At 31.6% G+C, this 26,218-nt stretch overlaps 1 protein-coding gene across 10 annotated transcripts in view; it reads right to left on the reverse strand.

Annotated features, from left to right (window-relative positions):
• The window catches only part of Tbc1d32 (TBC1 domain family member 32), a 206,970-nt gene that overhangs the window by 102,199 nt on the left and 78,553 nt on the right, over positions 1–26,218 (reverse strand). For all 10 annotated transcript variants that reach the window (XR_009228837.1, XR_009228836.1, XM_058586253.1 and 7 more), the window contains 6 exons: positions 24,644–24,845; positions 23,997–24,079; positions 17,199–17,337; positions 14,824–14,911; positions 12,275–12,393; positions 6,582–6,698 (listed from right to left, as the gene is read on the reverse strand). Coding sequence is in view for 8 of the 10 variants with exons in the window: in XM_058586253.1 (XP_058442236.1) it covers positions 6,582–6,698; positions 12,275–12,393; positions 14,824–14,911; positions 17,199–17,337; positions 23,997–24,079; positions 24,644–24,845 (748 nt within the window). In the remaining 2 variants the exon portion in view is untranslated. The remainder of the gene's footprint in view (positions 1–6,581; positions 6,699–12,274; positions 12,394–14,823; positions 14,912–17,198; positions 17,338–23,996; positions 24,080–24,643; positions 24,846–26,218) is intronic.

Consider the following 26,218-nt stretch of genomic DNA (forward strand, 5'->3'; position numbering starts at 1 on the left):
CTATATTAATAGATATATATCTATTTATATAGAATGCCTACTCAATTTACAGTGGTCACAAAGGCCATATTTGTACTGACTTCCTTTACTTAGGAAACAGGCAAGTGAAAGGTGAGGAGTAGGTCAATAACAATTCCCCTATAATTCTTGCACCTGCTCTTCTATGAGTGGCATATCATTGGTAAGCCTATGAATAAAATTAAACCAGTCAAAGCCCTTCCTTGGGATTGTTTTAAAGTGGGAAAGCAGAGGAAAACGCCACACTCCTGTTTGAGTTATAGTGAGTTACATAGTGACACTACTCCCAAAAAGTTTTTTCTGTGTCCTAACCCCCAGAACCTATGAATGTTAGCCAATTCAAAAAAGGGGGATCTTTGCAGAGATAATTAAGATTCTTAAAATAAGATCATTATGGATTATCTTTGAAAACTTAAATCCAAGACAACTGTCTTTATTAAAAAAAGCACAGGTGGCACACTTTATACAGATTTATGGCCACATAACATGGAGGCAGAAAGTAGAGTTGAGCAGCAACAAGACATGAAATGTCTAGAAAAGTCATAGGTCAAAGAGACAAATAAGAATTCTTCCCTGGAGCCTTGGGAGGGAGTATAGCTTTGCTGACACCTTGATGACTTCTGGCCTCCAGACCTCTTCCACCATGATGTTCTGCCTTTGCCTTGAGCCTTGAGGAATGAACTCAGCCTTCTATAGAGTTAGACTACTAAAACTGTGATCCCCTAAATAAACTTTTTATCCTCTAATTGTTCTTGTCAGGTCTTATGGTCACAGTGGCAATAAAGCTGACTAAAGCTCTATCTAACACACCACCATGTCCTTATGCCACTATCAAAGACCTGAAAACTGTGATAGTAACTAAAAATCAATATAAAATTATACATGTTTTAGGGGAACTTGATGTCATTTACCTTTAACTTACTAAAGTACAATGTGAAAGCTGTTCACAGGGGCTAGAATTTCACAGGATAGTGGATCTAAATACATGAAAAGATAAGGCATACTGTTCTTAAGATCTAAAAAATTTCTTAAAAATTGGGAAGAAAAAGAGCAACACAAAAAGAAAAAAAGGCCAAAAAATGAAAAATTTACAGAAAGAAAATGTCAATGGCCATAAACACAGGAAAAGAGCCAGGTGTGGGGGTTCATGCCTGTAATCCCAGCAACTCAGGAGGCTAAGGAAGAAGGATTACAAGTTCACAGCCAGCAATTTAACAAGATTCGCAGCAATTTAGTGAGACCCTGTCTCAAAATAAAAAATAAAAAGACTAAGAACACACCTCAGTGGTAAAGCACCCTTGGTTCAATCCCTAGTACAAAAATAAATAAATAAATGCAAATAAACACAAGAAAAAATATTCTGTTAATAACAAGAAAAATATAATTGTTGTATTACCTGTCAAATAAATACCTTCTGACCAACCACTGAGCCACATTTCCAGTCCATTTTTTCTTGTTTTATTTTGTTTTTGTTTTTTGTTTTTAATTTTGAGACTGTGTCTCACTAAATTGGTTAAGGCCTTGTTAACTGCTTAGGGCTTTGCTGAGGCTGACTTTGAACTTGGCATCCTCCTGCCTCAGAGTCCTGAGAGGCTGGGATTACAAGTGTGTACCACTGCAGCCAACAACCACATAATCTTCTTAAACAGCCTACAAAGATGAAGGTACTATACTGTACTGATTGGACAAAATGATTACTCCCAGTGAATGGAAATCCAGCAATGTATGGTATATAATACATATGAATTTACTTTTTAATCTAGTAATCATGCTTCTGGAAACACTGCCCCAAGATACTATGGTAGGCAGAATTCTAAGACAGATTCCAAGATTCTAAGGTTTTAAACACAAAAAAAACTAATGTAAAGGGAATTTTGTTGATATAACTAATGTCCTTAATCAATTGACTTTGATATGGGAGATTATCTAGGAAGGCCCAATTCTAATCACATGAGCAACCTGGTCACAAAATAGGAATTCTGAGAGATTCCAAGAATGAGAGAGATGTGATATAAGGCGAGTTTTCCTATTATGAAATGGAGAGGGCCACAGAACAAAGGCCTGAGATATGCCTCTAGAAAATAAGAGAAACCCCTGGCAGACTGAGTTAATACCAGACACTTAAACCCTCCTGCATCCACTGACTGAATTCTGCCACAATAATAATAGTTAGGAAGTAAATGTTTGCTCAGAGCCTCTATAGGAGTACTTGGCCTTGCCAACAACTTGATTTTAGCCTTGTAATACTCTAAGCAGAAAACTCAGGCAATTTGTACTGGACTTCTGACTTAGAAAACTATGTGCTAATAAATGGGTGTTTGTTTTAAATTGTTAGGTTTGTTAGGAATTTGTTGTACAGGAATAGAAAAGATACAGACACACTTATAAATATAAGCCAGACTAATAATTTTGACATCATTCCTATTAGCAAAACAATGGAAAAAAACCAAGTGTCCACCAATAGGAGACTGGATAAATAAAATATAGCACATCTACACAATAAAGTATTATGTGACTTTTACAGGGGAAAATGGATAAAGAGGAGTTCTAGTTTCTGCTAAGAAATAATCCAAGATATGTAATTATGAGAAAAATGTAAAGGGCAGGTCAGTGTTTACAGTATGTATTCTTCTGCTTAAAAAAACTTAGAGGGAAATAAAACATATTTTTTAAAAGGACATTAGAAAAAAATAGACCAAAAAACAAATTTGTTACCTATAAAGAATAGCCATGCTCTTTATTTGTGCTGTCCAATATGGTGGCCACTAGCCTATTATATCAGGCAGAGAGCAGGTATTTGAAAATTTGAAATGTGGGTAGCACTTAAAAATAATGATTTTTTATTTTATATAATTTTTATTATTTGAATTTGAATAGAAACTGGGCTAGTAGGTATGGTATTAAAGATCAACGTCTACAAGGGGAAGAGGAGGGAGGATTAATACAGAAGCATATTATATACATGTACCTACTTATATATCGAAATTGCATAATGGTTTTTCATAATTTGGTATCTTATTTTAACTATGGCAAGAAAAAAAGAAGTAAAAACTTCTTTAATTCTAAAACATTCTAAAACAAACCTATTAATTTAGTGGTAAATCAGGCAAAGCAGAGACTTAGAGGCTAACATGGTAGAGGTTTATTTACATCAAATGATTTTTAAATCATGGTATTTTATTTATAAAACCCCAAAGCATATGCTAAGGACAAAGGAATGAAATATGCATCTGTTGACTGTATTTTGTTTTGAAACTATTGCATGTACATTTTACCATACAGCAAATAAATATTTTTGTCCATGTAATAAAAAGCTTAAGAATTAAGACTGTTCATGAAAAAACAAAGACAAGTAAATAAAAAATATCAATACGAATTACTAATTTTTATCTCAATAATGAAAACAAAACAATCTGCTATTTCCCTTCTCTATCTACTGAAATGCACAGAAATAAGGTCAACTCTTAACCATGATGCCTAGAGAAGTTTTTAAGTAACAATTTCTGCCAAAAAGAAAAAAAAGTCTTTGAAGATGGATGATTCTATACCTGAGCCACAAAATGTACAAAAAGAGTCTAGAACATTGTACATAAGAAAGCAATATATTGAACAGTTGGATATGTGCAAATATTCAAAATACTCAACAGCAAAGAAGGAATATCTAAATCAAAAGCAAAAAAAAAGACTGCACTGGATCAAACATATACATAGATAAACCAGAAGTTCACAATAATAACACTAAAGCCTCCTTTTTAGAGATAACTATAGCACCAATCATTACTCTGAAAATTAACAAACAGTCAAGAAGTTATTCTGTCTTCCAGAAATAACTGCATTTCAGGGTTACCTTTACTAAACCTTTCGTTAAAGAATTTTATTTAAATTTAAAAAAAGAATTAGAATCACCACTTCACACCTGCTAATGAAGCAATGAATCAGTAAAACACAAAAAGAACAAACCAGTTTCTCCAATAAATCAATAGTGTGGAAACAAAAAGGGAGGGAAAGCTGTTTAGAATAAGAGAAATTTAGAAGACAAGAAGACTGAGTATACATATGGTCCTTGTTTAGATCATGACTTAACCAACTGTAAAAAAAAAAAAAATAACTTTAAGACAATGACAGAAGCTTCTATATGGATTACATATTAGATACTATCTAGAGATTATAGCCAGTATTTTGAGATGATAATGCCATTAGGATTTATGGTGGTAATTCAAATCAAAGTAAAAACAAAAAGGTCCTTATCAGTGACACATACTAAATTATTTACTGGCAAACTGACATTATGCATGGAATACCTAATTCAGGAGACAAAACCAGAAGTAAAAAGGAAGAAACTGGAAAAGAGGCAGAATTTTCATAAAAACTAAAATTTAGTGATAAGTATATGAGTTCATTATACTGGTTTTTTTTTAATGCAAGCTTGAAAATGCCCACAATAGAAAGGAAATAGCCTCCATGTGTACACAAATGCATACACATACACACACACACTCACACACATACAACCAGACTACATCCGGTTTCCACACTACTTCTGCTTAGTATGAGGATAACTTACAAGCTGAGACTGAAAGAAAAGTCAGTTAGGGTCTCACTTAAGTACTCTAGAAAAGAAATGGGGGTCTGAACTAAGGTGGTCTTAATAGGAATGGGGAAAAAAGGTATTGGAAAGATGAAGTTTATGAAGATGGTGATTTATTGCATTTATAGAGGAAAGTCAGCAACAACTTCCAGGTTTCTCACTTGTTTAATTGTATACATGATGGTGTCATATACTAATATAAGAAAACAGAAAATGGAATTGATTTAGGAAAGAAAAACACTACATTCTGTTGTAGAAATCATTAAGCCCAAGAGTCCAATGAATTTTCCAGATGCCCATTATCTAGGGGAATCAAAGTACAGATCTAGGAGGAAAGTTATAGATAAAAGTCATAGAGTTGTCAATATTCAAGTGAAGCCATGAAACTCAATGAAATCATTCTAGAGGATATGTGACAAACAGAAGAAGAGAAGTACAGAAAAGACCAGAGAAAGTGGGAGAAGTAGAAGTAAACATTGCCATATCCAGGGGAGAGGAGAATGACAATAATGAGTGAATAAAATATATTAAATGATGCAAAGTAGTAAATTGAGTTAAAGGAATGGGGAGTTTCCCTGGGATTAGGGAATTAAATATTTATTGATTTTTGGCAGAAATATTTCAGTTAGGCAGTCAGACAAGATGCCAGATTATGGCTTCTTCAATCCATAGAAGAGAAAAAAGTACCAACTTCAAGTACAAATGATTTTTCAGGAAAGAAAGCAAACCACAGGGTGGTAACTATAAGAAGATAAAGATCAAGGGAGTTGTTACTTTTAGTTGGAAAATCTATATGCATTTAAAAGATGATGGAAAGCAATGATTTTTCTACAGTGTTGAAACATAGTGCTTTTGGGAGCTGTGAAGTAATAAAACTATTTTCAGTTAAATTTCTTAAGGCTAAATAGAAGACAAATCCTTTCATAAGTGCAAAGATAAATTTGAATATACACTAAATAAGAAAATAAACATTCACGCCATTGTTCTACATTAAATAAGAAAACTCATGGATACCTGTTTCCTTAATCAATTTCTTTAAAGCCAATAATATTGAGAATAATTATTTTAATAACTGTTTACAGGATGTCTATCTCTGCTAGATTCTATTGACAATATATCCCTCTTTCCTTCAATTACTCCAATGCTGTGATAGAGACCAGTATATAAATGGCTAACTATATAAACTACTTAAGAGGCATCAAGAGATAAAATTTAAGCATAAGAGGAAACTGGAAAACTTCAAGAAAATAACAGGAGCTAGATAAAACTTTAATGATACAAGTGTCTGTTTCATTTCACATAAGTTATCAAAAAATTTCCCTAAAAAAAGTTTTTTAAAGTTCAAATATTTAGGATTAGTAAAGGTTAAGAGTATTCAAAAGAACAAAACTGTGTTTAAAATATGGGACAAAATGATTAGAAAAAAAGTATTAATTAATAATGGAATTTCAGTATCAAATAATAATTTATCCATGTTTATATGCATATATTTACATTTATGTGTTTAATTCATAAATGTACCCCAAAGATAAATATACTTTAAAGATTAAATTAACTTTATGAGTATAAAACAAGTCTCAAATTAAATAAATATGTATATACTGCCCTCATGGGGCAATAATATATAGTCCATTAAAATATAAGTAGAAAATGCATTGGACTCCTTGGATATAATTTATTCCTAATTATCCTAGCCAATGAAGGAGCAGTACTGTATGACTAATAACATAATGAATCATCTAAAACTCATTTCTACATAGATTTCTGCTTAGATTAAATCACTTTCCTGGTAGAGGAGAAACAGCCCTGTATTCTGATGCAGTAAAGTGGCCTGGATTAGATCTCTACTCATGATAATTAAAAAATGTATAATCCTTGGTTATAAATAATCAAATTAGCCTTTATATGCCATACACAGTGGTTTATTTTTTTTCTTCTTTTTTGGCCAAATCACAATTAAAAGAAAGTGACTTACAATTACACATGTTGGGACTTCACGAAGAGAATATTCCACTTTGTTGGGAAGCTCTTGATTGCCTACGAGCTCATATACAGCAGGGTAGGATAACAAGTTTACCAGTGCTAGGAAAGACTTACAGAGAGGGGAGAAAAGAGTCATTTGAATGGTTCTTTTGTTTTTTCCAACAATATCCAAGTAAAGAGTCAAATGTTATATTTGTTTCATTATGAAGGCTAATTTTAAAAAAAAATTAATTAATCTACATCAACATAGCACACTTATATATAAGCACAAAACATTTAATAATCTAGCATTGAAGATGCATAATACTACAACTATTACAGAACATATAGAAGAGTTAGAAAACATTTTAAAATGTTATACATCTCTTAAAAATTTCGTTCTAACAAAAAAATGAAATTACCCATGTCTGTCATTCTTCATATTACTATATCTGATAGTCAAGAAAATAAGAATTAGAAACTCTAGGCAAGACAATACACCCTGTATTTTCTTGCCCTCATTCATAAGATCATCTTTTAATACATCCACTAGAAATCCAACTAGTCTATACATTGTAGTTAATTTTAAAAAGTCATGGCTTTTCCTATCAAAACAACCTCATTTTTCTAGTACAATCTTACCAAGATAAACCATGAAACTTTTTTTAATGTTTATTTTTTAGTTATAGTTGGACACAATACCTTTATTTCACTTATTTATTTTTATGTGGTACTTAGGCTTGAACCCAGGGTCTCGCATGTGCGAGGCGAGCGCTCTACAGCTGAGCCACAACCCCAGCCGCTACATGAAACTTTTAAGCTCCTCACTTTGTTTAATCCACTTAAAAGCAAATAAGAGTATTTTTCAGGCAAATTTCATTCTTTGGCTTCCCAACTCAAAAGCATACAGTCAGTGATTGTCCATCCCCAACACCAAGGTTAAACTCCTCAGTTTGACATTCAAAAGGCACTTTACCCAGTAATTGACATCTTTCTTCTCTTCCATCTCAAAATCCTCATTCCATTACTCCCCAGCTTGAAGTCAACACTTCAATCAAATATGCCTTCAGCCTCCTCTTAACTGAATGCCACCTCAAAATACTTTTTTACTCATACTAACAAGTTCCTCCTACCACTTCACTTAGTTTTCAAGGTTCTCACTATATCTTGTCCTAAGACTTTCCAATTAACTCCATCTACTTCTAGAAGTTTCTTTACTTTGTCAATACTCACATCTTTGGCTTGTATAATATTAATCGTATTTATTTGTAGTTATTAAGTGTTCTACTTAATAGTTAACATTTTTAAACAATTTCCACTAAACTTAGAAAATTAAAAAGAACACAACTCAATGTCTCACCTAATACCTGTAAAACTTAAGTTACCAAATAAATGTCTGGAACAAAGACACATACTCAGAAGAGTGATGGCAGAACTACTCCATAATTTCTTATTTTCAGGTTAAAATTACTCATTGCAAAACATAATATAATCTTTTATTTAACAGTATAACCATTCCACAGTCTTGTTTTAAAACCTGGAAAGAAGAGTTTATTTTATATCTCTTCCCTTATACTAAACGCAATGTTACTTAACAAATAATGGTGCTTATATGGTGAATGTTCTAAAGGGATTAAAACAAATACTATTTCTGAATAAAATATGAATTCACACTAAAATTTTTTTAAGTATCCATATTTTTCCCAATAATGTAATATTCCTTAAAATAAAGATGGAACTTCTAACCAACATGGAAAAAAACATAATCTATGACTTAAAAGTATCTGGATAGCTATAAAATTGTCAACATAAAAACTTAGTTGTCATTTAAAGTTAGTTTACTACTCTAAAAGTATGCACTAAAGAAAAAGCTGATTATCAAGGAAAGAATGTTTAGGGATTACGTGTATTAAACACATATAAAATCAATTTGCAAGGAATCTAAAGGGTTCATGGCCTTAGGAAACCACTACATAAATTAATCACCAGGTATTGACTAGAAAGATGATTAATGAAACAGATTTCAAAACAGCTTGACTTTAATTCAACTCAATGTTATCATGAAAATATAAACTAAAAGAACAACCTAAAATGCTTTATAATTTGGATATGCAAACATTTCATATTGTTCTTAATATGAATCCAGCAATATTTAGATACTATTATAAATAAATATTTTTAAGTTTAAAAATGGCTTTTCTAACTATAACAATAACGTATCACAAAAAAACTTTTAATAAATGTCCATTGTGATAGAACAAGCCATACAGTTTTTATATAACACGTGTATCATAATACATTAAGGGTTTCTGTATTATTTATATATGAACAACTCCATCTGTATTTAGAGAACCCTCTTCTCTTAAGAAATGAAACAATTTGGACCACATATATAATTATGTTAACTTCTGATATTCTAAACAAATTGACAAAAATAATTCAATAAATTTATTTAAACCAAAATAACCTTAACAGAATTTTAAAGAGATTCGAGAAGACTTCAAAAGCTTATCTCTAGAAGAAACAAATCCATTTCTTACATGCTAAGCATTTTTAAAAACAAAAGCATACTGCAAAACTGGTATATATTAAGCAGTTCTACAACTAAAACTTTTACAATTACATTAGTTTCCCACAAAAATACATTAAAAAGTACTGCTAGTGTCAGACATTAATTAGCTTAAAATTTGTATTAGCTTAAAACAGAAATCTACTCATGACTGTTTTGAAGAAATGAATATGTTCTGTACAATAATAAGGAAACAAATGGGAGGTCAAATACTTAATACAGTTTAAGACTAAAACATAAAAGTAATCATGTAAAGCCACAAATTTTCCTTGCATTAAAAATATTTCAGGGTGATTTGATCATCTATTCACTTATTTATTCATTCAGAATACTTTTACTCCAGAAGATTATCACTAGTTATGCAAGATGCTAATAATAAAACATATGAGTAAACGAATACTCCTTGTCCTCAAGGACTCACAGTGTAGTGTAGGACAAATACACTGTCAGATCATTTCAATCAGTGTCTTAAACAGCCCTATGGTACTGTACAACAGAGAGGGGTGGTGGGTTATCAGGAGGATGACACTGCATAGCAAAGTAAAGAGAGGTGAGAAAGATGGCTACAGAGGGAGTAGGCTGGCTCCAGAGATGTGGCTATATAATTATCTTTATCCTCTATGAAAAGAGGAACTAACAACTGTTTTCAGAAAAGAAGTGAAAAGTATGTTTTACTTTTTGGATAGAAAGTTCTAAAGGAAATGATTTTGATAGTACTCAGAAAGTGGCTCAAAGAGGTAATTTCAAGGCTAGGGGGTGTAACTCCATGGTAGAGCATATGTTTAACATGCATGAGGCCCTTAGGCCAGTACAAAAATAAAATAATAATAATCTCAGAAGAAAAGAAGTGAGAGTGTAACAAGAGTACAATTCATGCTTTCCTGCATGAACCTAATGCACCACCACTGGTACAGTGGTTCAGTTCAGTTATATGTATCTTTAAAGAAATTTGCCATCTTTAATTGTTAAACTAAGGGCATAAATGCTACTTTTCACTTATTGGTCTTTTACATCTGTGGGATCTTCATTCACACCACTTTCATTATTAATACTCAAAATTTTGGATCTTTCCCTGATTAATCTAGTGAGGATTTATTTCAAAGAACTGACTTTTGGCTTTGTTACATTCTCTAGTTTGTCTTTGTTCTGTTTCATTGATTTCTGCTCTAATCTTTATTACTGCTTTCTGCTTTTGCTTTGGGGATACTTGTTCTTTTTCTAGCTTCCTTGAGTAGAGACTTCAGTCATTAATTTTAGATCTTTCTTATTTTCTAATATAAATATTAAAGCTAAAAATATCACTCTTAACACCTACATCCAAAAATTTTGATACACTAAATTTCCATCCAGTTTGAAATATTTCCCAGTGTCCTTAGTAACTTTCACTATGACGGCCTGTTATTCAGAAGTATGATGTTTAATTTCCAATTTTTCTAGTTTCTAGTTTCTGACTTTTTATAATTCTATTATTGTCACAGAATGTACTTTTTATTATTCCAACCATCTTAATTTAGACTTCCATTTAGCTCATGAACAACTGAATCTTTCTTTTCCCCCTCTCTGATCTCACATTTTATCATTTCTATTAGCTTAAGTTCACTCTTTCTTCTGCCATATTTAAATCTTCTGTTAAATGCACCTGAAAATTTTTGTTTCACACAAGATTTTTAGTTTAATAATTTCTATCTGGCTCTTTTATATAGTTGTTGTTTATCAGTGATTTCTACTTCATTCATTCATTGTATGCATATTTTCCTTCATATTCCATTTCTAATAAATGCTAAAAATCTTTGTAAAATAATTCCAAACTCTTCATTTCACCATTATGTCTTAGTTGCTTTTTATTTTAAGTATAAGTCATATTTTCCTTTTCCTTCAAACATCTAATAATTTGGGGTTGTATCTCAGGCATCATGTGAATATATTAAATTCATTACACAGATTCTGGATTGGTTAAATTCGCTAAAGAAAATGTAGGTTTTTTAAATTTATTGTTTTGTTTTGTTTTAACTTAGCAGTTAATGTTGGCTGGACTCAACCTCTAAACTCTTACATCTTTGGTAGGCATGATCTGCAATCTCTACAAAATTAGAAATTCACGCTTACTTTAAAGTATAGGGGTTAGCCTGTGTTTAATTCATTTTTTAAGGGTTAGGCTACATATCTCAGAAAGAAAATATATGTACAGAGTTTGAAGTGGCATCTACATGGCATAATCTTTCCCAGGGAACCACCTCCATTTCCCAGCTGCTTTGTAGGGCTAAAATGTGTATTCTGGTTCTTTAGGGGTTTTAGTCTATATTTCTATCTATGGAGTATCAACTGGTATTTGTCCTCAAGCAAAAATCTGATAAATCCAGAGAGTCAAGTAGTACCATCCACACACTGACTCTCTTTCATTTTCTGCCTATTTATTCATCACTGCAATACTTTTAACCATTCTATTTTAAATTATTTTTTCCAGAATTTATAGTTTTTACAGAAGTGAAATAGTCTACCAGTCTAGAAAGAGGGATTTCTGAAATGTTGGGTTTTTCTTTTTTTATATATCTAATTTTGTGACAACCTTTGGAAAAAATAATCCACATTCCCATAAAGTCAATTTAGGAATCATCTTCATCTAAATAAAATGAATATGTTAATGTAAAAAAGTCATTTAATTATACAGAACACTACACGGGTGTTAAATTTTTTTTCTGCCACATTATTCTAAATGATAGCATCTTCTCTCTGCCCACCAAATAATAATGACAAATAATCATGAAAATGTTTTATTATATTCAAGCCTATGGCCAAAAAGCTTCTTGGATTTTTGTTTTCATTACTTGGATTTTGTTTGTTTGGGGATCTGTTTCTTCATAACATGACTGGTGCATTATTACTCCTTTTAAGGGAAAGAACTCTAATAAAAATAATATGAAAAAAAGCAAGTTGAAAATGTTATTACCAAGAAATAGTGGTATTTCTATTGTTCACTAAATTTATTTTGAAAAAATAAAAAAAAAAAATATGAAAAAGAGAGGAAGACATATTAGGGAAGTATTCTGATTACAACTAAACATACATAAAGCCTGAATGAAGTCATTTCTGTAAGATACATTTCAAATATGTATATTATTTGTTCAATAACTTCTTACCTTTTGACAGCTTCGGTCAATAGGATCCACTGGAGTAGATCTGGGATGGGTTACCCTAACATCATCTCTTCCACATTCCAGAGTGGACCATAATTCAGTTATAAGTGCACTAATAAACCCTAGGAAGAATTATTAATTCATGTCATATTTATAGTATAATATTTCCTATGGAAGAAAGATAATCATCTCTGTGAAAGACTGGTCCACTCTCACAGAAGATACATACTTGCTTATTCTATAAGAAATAATCTCCACTCTTGATAAAAATGATATCTGCTATTGTCAGTATATTTTTATGACACCAACACCATAAAAATCTTCAATGAAAAAATTCTGAAAAACTATTTTTCTAAATGACTGCTGAATCTGAGTTAAAGCTTTCATCCTTAGCCAATAACAGCTCTGTTTTTCTTTTTAAAAATTATAAGATTTATACTTTCCTCTGAAAGGCTGTGTGCTTTGGTATGAAGGGAGAGAAAAGAATGTATAAGGAAACAGGGTAGGCATCAAAAGAACATAAGTATGTTTTTTGGCAATTTCAATTCCAAAATTAGAAAAAGTTTGCATTTCATATAACTTTTGCTCCAATACAGACATGGCACCAGAAAAGAGAAAGAGAAAAAGAAAGAGAGAAAGGGGGGATCCTTTCATCGTGACAAAATATAAACCCCAAAAGCACTCCCCCAATGACCTACATACTCCAGCCACACCCCACCTGCTTTCAGCTACCACTCAGTTAATAAAATCCCTATCAAGGGATTAATGCACTGATTAAGTTAAGTCCTTCATAACACATAATTTCATCTCTAAACCTTCTTGCATGTCTCACACATAAACTTTTGAGGGACACCAAACCATATTGCTATGGTTTAGACATGTGGCATCCTCCACATATGTAAACCATGCGGCTACGATTTAGATATGTGGTATCTCCAAAAAGTTAAATGATAGGAGGTGTGGTGTGGCTGGAGCAGGTAGATCATCAAGGGCATGCCTTTGGATTTTATATTTTGTCATAATGAAGGAAACTCCCTCTCCCTTTCCCCCTTTTCTCACCCCTTCCTGGTGCCATGCACCCAGTTGCTTTTCTCTGCAACTTTTTTCCACCATGATGTCCTGCCTTACTGCAGGCCCTGAGGAACAGAATCAGTCATCTATGGACTGACAGCTCTGAAACCATGAACCCCAAAATAAACATTTCTTCCTCTAATTGTTCTTGTTGGGTCTTTTGGTCACAGCAAAAGTTAAACAGTCTTTAAATACTTCTCATGTCTAATACTATATAACTAAATGAAAATGAATGCTAAACTTGATTATTGAATTCCTCCATGAAAAATCAAATCATACAGAAAAAGTAAAAACACCTAATTATAATCTCAGTAAGCTCATAATATTTGAATAGTAAGAGTATTCTCCTATAACAGAAAAATGCAGGCTCTTAAAACAAAAATACAAGGGTTAAAATTTTAAATCCGCCAGTTAATGCTTGCCTACCATGTATGGGGCACTGGGTTCAATCCTCACAATCCTCAGCACCACATAAAAATAAACAGAATAAAGACATTCTGTCCGTCTATAACCACAAATAAAGAATTTTTTTTTAAAGCTTGATAATTTGATGATACAAGGTTCAGAAGCTACAATGGCTTGACCAAGAATAAGATTAGAAATTGAATCTAGACTTCAAATGCTTCAATTAATTTGCTTTTATGTACTATATACCACATGAATTTTATTCTAAGAAGAAAACACACGTAGTTCAGTTTAGGATACTTATTGTCCAAAAACATGTTTCATTATACAAGTAGCACAAATTACTTCAGCCAAAAAAATAAATTAAAATGTACCATAAGAAATATATATTCATTTAAGGAGAGATTCAATAGTGATCACTGATGTCATGATTCATCAACTCTAAGATTTAAAAATGCAATCAGTATCTCTATTAGGAATTATACCTTATTCAGTGCTCAGAGTAAACCTTAACATATGACACATTAAGTTCCCAGTGTTTTAACTTCTTACAAATCCAACTGATATTGAATAATACTGATTGTAAACTCCAAAGTTAGTGTGTGGGCTGAGTGATTAGAAATGCTTTCAAAGGGGGAAGAAAAGGCATAAGGAAATGGTATGTATGTATGATAGTCATTATAAATAAATGTGAATTTGGACATACATATAAGCCACTGAAAATGAGCCTTAGAGAATCTTGTCAGATGGGACTGTATCCAAAAGAGGATGATATCCTGGCTCATAAAATGATGACAGATTCTTAAAGCATCAAGTATATTTCAGTTTAGTTCATTATATATCATTGCTTTAAGAAAAAAGTACAAGGATGTATACATTTCATACAAAAAAAATTCTCAGTGGAATTTCATTAAAAAAGGAAATACAATAAGGAAATCCTGTAAGTTCAATATAAGGCTTAACTTGGATAAAAGAACTTATGAGTAAATATCCTGATATTTGATCATACCAGTTAAATTTTCAGTTTTCTTGCTCATTCTAAATAACTATACTTTTAATTAAAACAAAACACTTACCTGAATTTTGCAGTGCTACTGCACCTGCTGCTGTTGATGCCACTTGTGTAACCAAAACTCCATAGCCAAACTTTTTCTGCCTACTTATCTAACAAGTAAATAAGACAGCAATAAGATGCAAAAAAAAAAATCATGCTAATGTTTCATTCATACATGTTATATACAGAGTTACTGTTTTTATTAATAGGAATATCAAATATTCCTTCAAGATGATAACAGCAGGAAAAAAATCAAAACACTACACAAAAATGAGTCTTTACTATTTTGACAATCTTATTTCAGATCTGCATTCTGCTCCTAACTCTATAACCTTCAACAAGTCACTTACCTTTTTTGACCTAAGTCTCCTCAAACACAAAATAAGAAACAAACCAGATGAAAAGTGAGAGTGCCTCCAACTCTAAATTTTATTGCCCTATTATTACTTTTTCAGTTGGTTCCTCAATAAATGTCCTTATTAATAAACCTCTATTGACTTCCAGTTTCATCATGCTTTTAAGCCATCTAACAACTTAGATTTCTTCTTAAAATGACAATTATTTTTAGAGGCACTATTCCTAAAGAAGGGAATAAACAAAGAGAGTCCCAGTTGTTAATATACCAGTTTCTAATAGAGCACTGTAAAAATTCTCAAATAATTTGCCTTACAAATATTATATATGTATTCAGGGTACAGTGCCAAAGTATATATAAATTGTTTAGCATAAATCAGAATAAAAAATAGAGAAATATATTACAATATGAACTCTGCCTCAGACTGGTTAAAGTCACGTGGTTTATAAAATGTCTGACTTCTGAACAGCTACCATTAAGAGTTTATATATTCTAAACATTTCACTGAACATATCTGTTTTTAATCTCAGACTTTTAAAATACAAACTGTACTCTCAGTTTTAAGGGCAAAAAAATACAAATTAGGAACTAAAAACTAAACGTGGGGAAAATAAGGCTTATTTCTCAAATTTTCTGTTGCCATGTCTTTATAAGTTTGTCTTTCTTTTCTATCTTTATTAGTCACATTTCCCATTTTCCTTAATTCATAGTCCAATGTTCAATAAAAGAGGAATCATGCACTAGATGAAGACAGCATTGAAGCACAGATATAACTAAATTCTCTATACTAGAAGTTCATTTCAATAAAACAAAATAAAATCATGTATTTACACATATAAACCTAATAACATGAGACCATGAACCAATATAGATACATTTTATCCACCAAATGTAATCAGGGAAATTCATTCAGAAATTACTTGTTTTTCATGTGTACAGACAACAAAAGATTGAAATATTTGTTTTCTTATACATTTAAACAAAAGCAGAAAATTAGAATTAAAGACAGTAAGAAGGGGGAAAAAACAGGCATTAAGCAATCTAATAATGTCAAACACCACAGCTGCCACAAGACAGAGAAGGAAAACACTTTTACACTGGTAACAACAGAAATTACACTTGATCTTAGCCAGAAGGCCAAGAAATAACAGAGAAAAACACTTAAAAGCAATAAAGCACCAATTTAAAAAAAGCAATAAGTAAATAGAAGGAAGATCAGTAGAATACAGATAGGGGAAGAAGTGGAGGAAAAGAGGAAATATAGAGCACTGAAAGAGAGCAAAATATATTCCATGTATGTATGATTGTGTCAAAGTGAATCCTCTATTATATAAACTACAATGCTCTAATAAAAACATTTAAAATAAAAAAAACATACCTAGGATCCTAAAAAGACCATATCTCTAGGAATATATACTCAAAAGAAAACTGAATACAATTCAGTGGCCTCTGACTATCTGATTAAAGATTAGCTCATATTGTAAATTTTATTTAACAATAGAATATAATCCCTCTACCTAGGTACATGTATGACTGCACATATGGTGCAATGCTACATCATGTACAACGAGAGAAATGAAAAGTTGTGCTGCAATTGTGTACAATGACTCAAAGGCATTCTGCTATCATATATACTCAATTAAAATTAATTAAAAACATATAATCCTTCTATAAATAATTTTGTGTCTTTTTAAACACTGAAGCATAAACATTCAAACATACATATAGATTCAAGTTTTTTTTCCTCTAGAAGTTATACCCAGTTTCAGTACATACAGATGTTTGATATCATATTTATAAAAACAGCAAGATGATGAACTGAATTAAATTCCATCTGGCTGTTTGCAATTCTGTAAACACAGTCACAGACACTAATATCAACTCTCTAATGCTTTCCTAAAAAAAATATCAAGTATTATGATGCTATATGGCTTTTCAATTGAGACTTAATAACCTCTCCCTGCACAGAAAACAGAATGATGCTCTTAATGGCTTTTAAACAACAAAAATTCTTTTTTTCTGTGACAGATGGTAATACATACCTGTAGGTTTTTTGCACATCGGTTGAACATAAATGTCACACATTCATTGATGGAACCTGTTCTTTGAAGAAGTAGTAATCCTTTGGGAGTGGCAGCAAAATTTAATAAATCATCTAACAAATTCTCTTCCCAAGCCATACTGAAACAGGTAAAAGAAAGAGCTTTTTTTAGTACACTCAACTGAAAAGAAAGATGATAGCCAATAAATAAATTTATGGATACACAAATGGTAGCTAACTACTCAATAGATATTTTTAAGTAGAACTGAAACAATGGTTTCTTAGATGGTGATTTCTTTTATTCCTATATCTTCTATACCAATAATTTTCTTTCACTGAATTAAATATTAACTCCATATGTCAGCATTTCTATTCCACCACTTCTCTCATCCATGCCTTAAGTTTATTCTACTCTCCCATTATAATTCTGCTCTTTCTGGAATCTCTAAGCCTTGACTCTCCATTATTTCTGTACTTTCTATTCATTATAAAGTTCTGTTTTCTGACTTTCTAAAGCATATTTTCTACATTATCATTTTATTTTCATAGGTTTTTATTTTATTTTGGGGAAATGTCAATTTTTTTCTCAGTACACACCTATAAGAAAGACCAACTATTTGCTCCTCAGAAAAAATTGAAAAAAAAAAAATTGAAAGGATCCCTAAAGAAAAGAAAAAAATTGGAAAAGCACTGAACTTCATGTATATACATACACACATATAAAATTATTTGTCAACTAAAATTTTTAAAAGATAGGATTTAGAATTTTCTGGAATTGGGGATGGGGTTGTGTGGCACATGTGAGGCCCTGGGTTCGATCCTCAGCACCACATAAAAATAAATAAACATATAAATGTATTGTTTAAAAAAAATAATAATTTTCTAGAATTGATAAAATACTTTAAGAACCAGAAATGATATATTTAAATCACAGAAATTAGGCAAACATCAAAACAATTTTTAAAAGGCCATTAGAGAAATGATTAACTTACATTATCTAAAAACAAGGGGTTATATCAGTTACCATAAATTCCAGAAAACAATAAAGTAATAGCTCCAAATACTGATGAGAAATAATTCTCTCTCTTAACACTATATTCAAATAAACTACCACTTAAAAGAGAAAATATGTGTGTAGGTGGCAGAAGACAGTTGGTTGGAAGGAAAATAAACATTTTCAGACATAAAAAGATAAAGATAGTTAACCACCCTCAAATATGTATTAAAGAAGGCTGGAGATATAGCTCAGTTGGTAGAGTGCTTGCTTAGCATGCACAAGGCCCTGGGTTCAATCCTCAGCACCACACACAAACACACACACACACACACACACACAAAAAAAATTATTAAAGAATAATTAAAGGATAACTATGTTTGGAAACTTAAGACTATTAAAACAAATCACAAATTTTAAAATTATAATTAAAAATACTAAACACATTCAACAAATTTAGTATTTGACACTATAAAGAAATAAATTGCAAAATTCTAGATAACTAAAAAGCATTGAGAATAAATGAAAGTGTGCTAAGATCCATGTTGCATCTCAAGACATGAAATATATACCTACTAACTTTAGACTTTCACTTAAAAAATATAAATTAAGCTGGGCACAGGGCCCAGGCCTGTAATCCCAGAAGCTCAAGAGGCTGAGACAGGAGGATTGCAAATTCAAAGCCAGCCTCAGCAATGGTGAGGTGCTAAGCCACTCAGTGAGACCCTTTCTCTAAATAAAGTACAAAATAGGGCTGGGGATGTGGCTCAATGGCCAAATGCCCGTAAGGTTAATCCCCAGTACCTGCCTCCACAAAAATTAGATATACTTAAATATATACACAGACATCATAGTGATAATGACTTTAAAAAAAACAGAATAAGAAACATTTTATCAATCTAAAATAAGACAGCAAAGGAGGAAAAAAAAAACAATAGAACATCAACATAAAATACAAAAGAAAAAATAATAAACCCCCAAAAATAGTATCAGAAAAATGTAAAATGTAAAAACCCTAAAGTCACCTTAAAAAAAAAGAAAAAGAAATTTAAAGATTGGGTCAAAACACAAAACACAAGTACAACATGTCTGCCTATTCTTGAGAATTCTTATTATATGCAGAAAATAAAGTCTTACTGAGTTCTATGCAATAGTTTTAACTAATATGGTATACAAATACAAACTAAAGCAAAATGAACTTAGCAACATTAATATGGTAAAATTTAAAACAAAGTTATAAGAATGAGAAATTATGTAATTACTTTTATGTGTGTGTGCGTGTGTGTATATATATATATTATATATATATAGTTCTGTTTTATAAAGTTATATATATATATATACACACACACGCACACACACACACACATATACAAAATAACCAGCTTTCAAGTGAAGAATATTCTTTTCAAGCAAACAGATTTTTCTTTCAACTGACCCTATAATAGGTCACAAAGTAAATTTAACTAATGTAAAAAAAGATACACATACAATTGATGGTCTCTGAAAAGCATCTAAATCAAGAATAAAATAAAGTAGTAACAACTATGACAACTAGAAAATACATCCCAAATATTTCATGTATTAAAGACTAATGTAAAATTTTCAAAAAGTACATAAATCAGCTTAATAATGAAAGTGCTACACATCAAAATTAGTGAGTGTGGCTAATGTAGATTTATTTGCCCAATCTCCATTCTCAATCCCTTTTTCACTTTCCACTACTACAGAAATAAGAGAGGTAGAGAAGGAGGGAGAAAGGAAAAGAGAACATTATAAAACCCAAATCCAATCTTAAAAACAAATGTAATGAATTGTTAAGAAGAGAGAAAAAGTAAAAAAATACTAACAATAAAAAAGTGGAGACAATGGCAAGTGGAGAACATTTTCTTTTTAAATCACATACAAATACTCAAATAAATTTATGATAAAAATATGTAAATACAGAGATAAAATGCTATTTTTTGGAAAATATAAGCAAAAGTCACTTAGAAGAAATGGAAATCTTAAATTAGCCATTACAGAAAATTAAGTTTAAATGACTCCTTCCCAAAAAAGTGTATGGCGGGGGGTACAAAAGAACTTGAAAATCATGTCACTGTATGATATGAAGGAGTACATATAATTCTGGGGAATAAAAGCATATATTTTAGTAGATATTTTCTGCTAATATTGTTTATATTTCCTTCAAATTTTAGTAAATATATCCAAATTTTCAAGCCAGAAGGAAGATCAGACCATGGAATGTTATCACTCTATAGTCTGGGGGAGGGGCAGTAGCAAAGATTGCTTTGTTAGCATGAAGAACTACATTCTTCAAATGAGCAAATATGGAGAGTTAGATGCACTCATGGTTATTAAATTTCTGGTGTTTAATTTTGGAGAGATCACAGTTGAACTTTGCAGTTCAAGGAATCCCTCCAATTTGACCAAAGGCACTTTAAAGGTTGGTTGGGTTAGGTTTGGCATCTTGTTTTATTCTATGATTATAATCTTCTCGATTGTGATCCTAATGATAGTCTCAAATAGCTTGCAGTCATTGATATAAGGCAAACCAAACTTGTAGAACTTTTTTTTGGAGTTTTGAATCAATCTTTAGATTGAAAGGACATCAGTATCCTAACAGTATTATGCATCAGCTTCTATCTTCAATATAGTAAGCACCCATAAAGGGAGCATAAAATACAAGATCAAAATTATTAAAACACAAAAATACTAAGTTTATACTGGTTACTCTTTCTTAATTTTACCTTTATCACATCAATGTTAGTCGTACTGTCATTAGGATTTGGGGCTAGGGAAAGTTTTACTCATTAACTCTTTCATTGATTCACTCAAGGAAGGAATAGTTATCTGGTGCCAGCTATTGCAGACATAAGCCTAGTAAACTATTCCGGATGATTATCCATTCAGGTTTTACCAAAGAATCAAGAAACAAATAATGCCTATCTTACATCAGCTATCTCAATAAAGCAAAAGAACAAAGAAACTCAACTCTTTTAGGTAAAGTGAATTCTAATGAAAACAGTTCTGACTATTTTATCAACAGCTTTATTATATCTTTTATTTCTCTAAGACATTGTGATAGATAATTTAGATGTTGACTTCAGTAAGGAATATCTAGAAAACGGGCAAAGAACTATTTGGGGATGTGTCTATGAGGGTGTTTCCAGAGGAGATTAATAATGCAAGAATCTTAGGAGAATAAGTGGCAAAGATCTATCCCAGCCCCATGTAGAAAGGCACCATCCAGTTGATTAGGAGCTGAGATAGACTAGAATAAAAAACAGAAAGGGGGAATTGGCCTGTCTCTAACCTAGAGCTGGGATACACTCCTCTTCTCTCCTTTGAAATTGGAACTCCAGGTTATTTGACCTTTGGGCTCCAGGATATATACCAGAAGATCTCCAGTCCTCAAACTTTCAGACTTTGAGCAACATTATCAGCATATCAGTGTCTCCAATTTACAGAAAACCTGGGTGGGACTTAGCCTCTATAAATCATGTGAGTCAATTCCCCTAAATTTATGGGGATTTATATTTACATATGGATATATAAATAGATCCTATTGGTTTTGTCTCTATGAAGAGCTCTAACACAGATAATAACATCAGGGATTGGAGAACCTCCTTTTTCCCTGGCATCAAGTTTTGGTGTAGAAACAAATTTTAAAAAAGGAAAAAAGAAATTTTCATGTGTAGCACATCTCTATTTTAACACTGTCTCTCTGCACTTACTCCTAAATATCTACTCCTCCTACATGGGAGAAGGAGAAATTTGGAAAATCTGAAGGGTGAATTAAACATAACCGGCTAAGTAAGGCCTCTCCTCCAGTCCACTTCCTTTTGGGGACCCATCGGCCTGTAGGAATCACACATTCTGCTCTACTCTCCTATACAGCTTTCTGATGGCATCAAGTTCTGCCTTAGAGTGAAGCCTGTAGCTGCCCACTGCCAACTGCAACTGAACTCAACTTGTCCCATTCCTGATACCAATACTAGGAAGTCCATGTTAATCAGTGTTTTGGTATGCTTGGCTTCTCTATTAATAGGTTCAGACTTCACAAGTGAGTGAGTGGCATATAATTTATTAGTTCCTTCATCCACTAACATCAGAGTCTAAAAATATTGCTGACATAAAATGTTAAATACATTAATTATGTGCCCTATCACTTCTAGCCTATTGACCACATTATTTCTTCCATTTGAAATAACATCCTCATCTTTTTTAACTCAGTTAGTATTCATGTATTCTTTAAAACTCAGTTTAACAATTATTTTTTCTAGATTTCCCCACAAGTTGGCTCCCAAGAAACCCTTTATAGCCCATATCGTACAGCTAGCAGAATCTACCACCATGCTGTCTTTACTGTACTCTATCTATACTACATACTATGTTCCCATAGGTCTGTAAGCATCCTCAGAAATTAATAGAGTAGTTACTCAGTCTAATAATTGGATGAGTGAGTGGAAAATTGAAGCATGAATGAAAATGAAAAAGTGACAAGCCATATGAAAGGATGTCAAACTAAAAAAAAAATCTAAAAACAAAAATACAGAAATGTTTCTTCTCATTGTCTCAAAGCAAGGCGAAAAAAAACACAGCAGCTAATATAAGTGTTTCCTGTGTTAGGAAAAAATATTTAGTATTTTCTAGAGAATTAAGTATTTATTGAACCATTATATTGTTAAGAAAATACAGGCTGGGGTTGTGGCTCAGTGGCAAAGTGTTCGCCTAGCATGTGTGAGACACTGGGTTCAATTCTCCGCACCACATATAAATACATAAAATAAAAGCCCATCAATGGCTAAAACAAAATTTAAAAAAGAAAAAAAAAATACAAAACATCTTTGTTTAATGGATTAAATTTAAATATGCCTACCTAAAAAAAAAAAAAAGGAAAAAGAAAAAATTTAAATCTACCTCCAAAGTTTCTAAGAAAAAATTTAAATTTACCTCCAAAGTTTCTACAAAAAAAAAAAAATCCCTCAAAGTTTTCCCTAATAATTATCTTTTCAGACTAAGACAATAGTCAATTATAAAATTACAAGCAAATCCAGGAACATGTCATCAGATCTTACTTTTTTTTTTAAAGACAGAGAGAGAGAGAGAGAATTTTTTTTAATATTTATTTTTTAGTTCTCAGCAGACACAAAATCTTTGTTTGTATGTGGTGTTGAGGATCGAACCCAGGCCGCACGCATGCCAGGCAAGCGTGCTACCACTTGAGCCACATCCCCAGCCTAGATCTTACTTTTTACAAAAATATTTTCCCCATTAACCTGACTCCATTATCTATTGATATCTGTAAAGAGAAACATCTAAATCAAAAATTGTAATAAATTCTGATTTAAATAATTTTCGAATTCCAAAACTTAACTAAACAGCACTCCCACCCATATTTAAGTATAAATGGGCCTTGCTAACATCTGAAAATATTTTACTTATTTTGACCACTCCAATTAAAATTTTATTTTTAGAATTTTCTGGAAGCAATTCAGTACATCAAGTTTCCTAACCCAAAATTAAGTATAGAATGAAGCAAGTATAATAAATATTGCTAAAATTTTTTAAAGGTTACAAGTATCACAAAATTCTCTGAACTGTAATTTAATTTAAACTTGTATATAAACATTGCCTTCTTGTAAAATGTTTTTGCCATAGTACTCAATTTAAATAATTTAATAACAATTTTATTTATAATTATATTTATAATTATCTATCTATTGTTTAATAATTTTAATAAATTATTTTTAAATTAATTCAGCAAATTAATGAACAGATGAGTTTACCAAATTTACTTACATGTTTTGGGATTCCTGGCTTACTGAAGAAACAGAATCAGAACCCTGTACTGGAGTAGGAACTCTTTCTGACATCAAACTTGTCTAAAAATTAACAGATTGATTTACATTATTCATTTTCTTATTGATAGCACTAGTCATAATATCTCTTGTACAGCATCTTTATTTGTGCTTTATATACTTAAATTAGTTTACCCAGAAAACTTATTTTATGTCTGTTAAGCATCATATAAGTATTTCATAAATGAGTATATAAATAAATGTACAAAAGCTTAGTAATCCATTTAATACATACATAATGTACAGTTATTGTTACATTATATTCTCCACCATCCATAACAAAACACAACTTTCCTCCAAAAATGTCTCAGAAGTAAGTTCCAAAGAACGTTACTATATGCAAAGAGAATTTATCTAAAATCATTCCTATCAGAGGAAAACACTTTGAAAGTATCTTGTTAATTCTCAGGAAATAGTGAAGTCCTCCTGTATCAGATTAAGAAGCTTTGTGTCCCCTGAATACTCTGATGCTAAATAAATCAAATGTGATACCCCAAATATTTTCTCCACAATGTGATACTACAATGATGCCTATATCTGAAGTAAACATCTGCAGTTTTGGAAAAAATGAAACTTAAAAATGCTTACCTTCTTCCATGCTTTCGCTATAGATTCATGCAAACTATAAGGCAGTAACACCTGTAAGCCTTCACATGTACCATATATTTGACGACATACAGAAATAAAAGCTCCTTTTACCACAGGTAACAATTCTGATCCAGAAAAAATAGAAATATCTTCATCAAGAAGTTTCTTCGAAAACTGGGCAATTATATGAGCACCTGTAAGACTAAAGGGTGATACCTACAAGTGATTCCAAGGTCATATAATCTTGACTTCATAAAGTACTACCAAAAAGTCTAGACTTGTCACAAAAACTCTTCATTTGCTTAATTCTTTTTAGTCATCCTCCAGCTTTTCTACTACATTTCAAATACTCCTGTTCCCACCCAAGTGTAGATGTCTAATAATGAGAGCTGCTTCAGGGGAATGGCGGAAAGACTATCCAGATAGGAAAAAAGAAACAAAACTAGAATACATTTAAAAGGTTGTAGATGTCATGTGCCCTGGGCCATATATTAAGGTATTCTTGATTTTACAGTGAAAACATAATACTAAATTCTTCATTCTTACCACTATTGACACATACCCTTTCCCATTAGCAGGACTCAGTTCCCCATCTAAAGAGCTGAGTCATTTTTACTAGGAAAAATAGATACATAACAATAATAGATAAAAATACTTATAATGTGCCATGCATTGTTCTAACTATTTTAGATGCATTTATTTCTTACTGTATTCCTTAAAAAGCAGGTATATTATTCAACTTTTATAAAGACATGTAAAGCTTAGAGTTAAGTAACATATACACTATAACATAGCTAATACAAGGTGGAATCAGGGGAGCATAGGCTCTCTAGTTCCAGAGCAACAGACTTCTTTTTCTAGCTTTTTTAAAAAAACAATTAAAAAAGTAGAAAGTAGGTTGAATAGAGCACAGAATCTCCTTGTTCTCTGTCTACCTTCAATAGCTCTGAACATTTTGGCAGACTTGTTTATGTTCTGACCTCCTTCCCTGCCACCAGCCTAATACAAGATAAAATGCCAGACATCAACTCGTTACCCAGTGTCCATCTGACAAAAGTTTACTTTAAATGCTAATATCCTCACATAAAATAATTAATTACAATTTTTACAAGCAACTTTCTTTTTTAGTTATATGTGACAGCAGAATGTATTTTGAAATATTACACTTTTTGGAGTATAACTTCCCATTCTTGTGGTTGCAATTAAAAATTTTAACTTCCTGTTAAGCCACATCAAAATTCTTGTGATGTCTTAAAGATGTCTTTTTACAATAAGTGTGCTCAAATTAGAATTCAAACAGTTCCTTAGAGAGCATTAGGTTGCTATTATTTAGACTGCCATTTTCTTTTTGCCCATGTCAACGACTTGTTCAGAGAATTTTTTACTTTTGGTATTTGTTTCACCTTGATGTTACTTAACTTATTTTTCTATTTCTCCATATTTCCTATAAGATGATATAGATCTAAGACTCAATTAGATTTAAGTTCATTTTATTACTCTTTTCTCTTAGGCAAAATAGTTTCATAGGTGCTATGTGGCTCTTATTTCACAAAGCACATATCTGGTTGTCCCAAT

This window comes from Marmota monax, unplaced genomic scaffold (genome assembly GCF_021218885.2).
Source record: "Marmota monax isolate L192 unplaced genomic scaffold, Marmota_monax_Labrador192_F-V1.1 WCK01_AAM20220418_F8-fsc00140, whole genome shotgun sequence".
NCBI lineage: Eukaryota > Metazoa > Chordata > Mammalia > Rodentia > Sciuridae > Marmota > Marmota monax.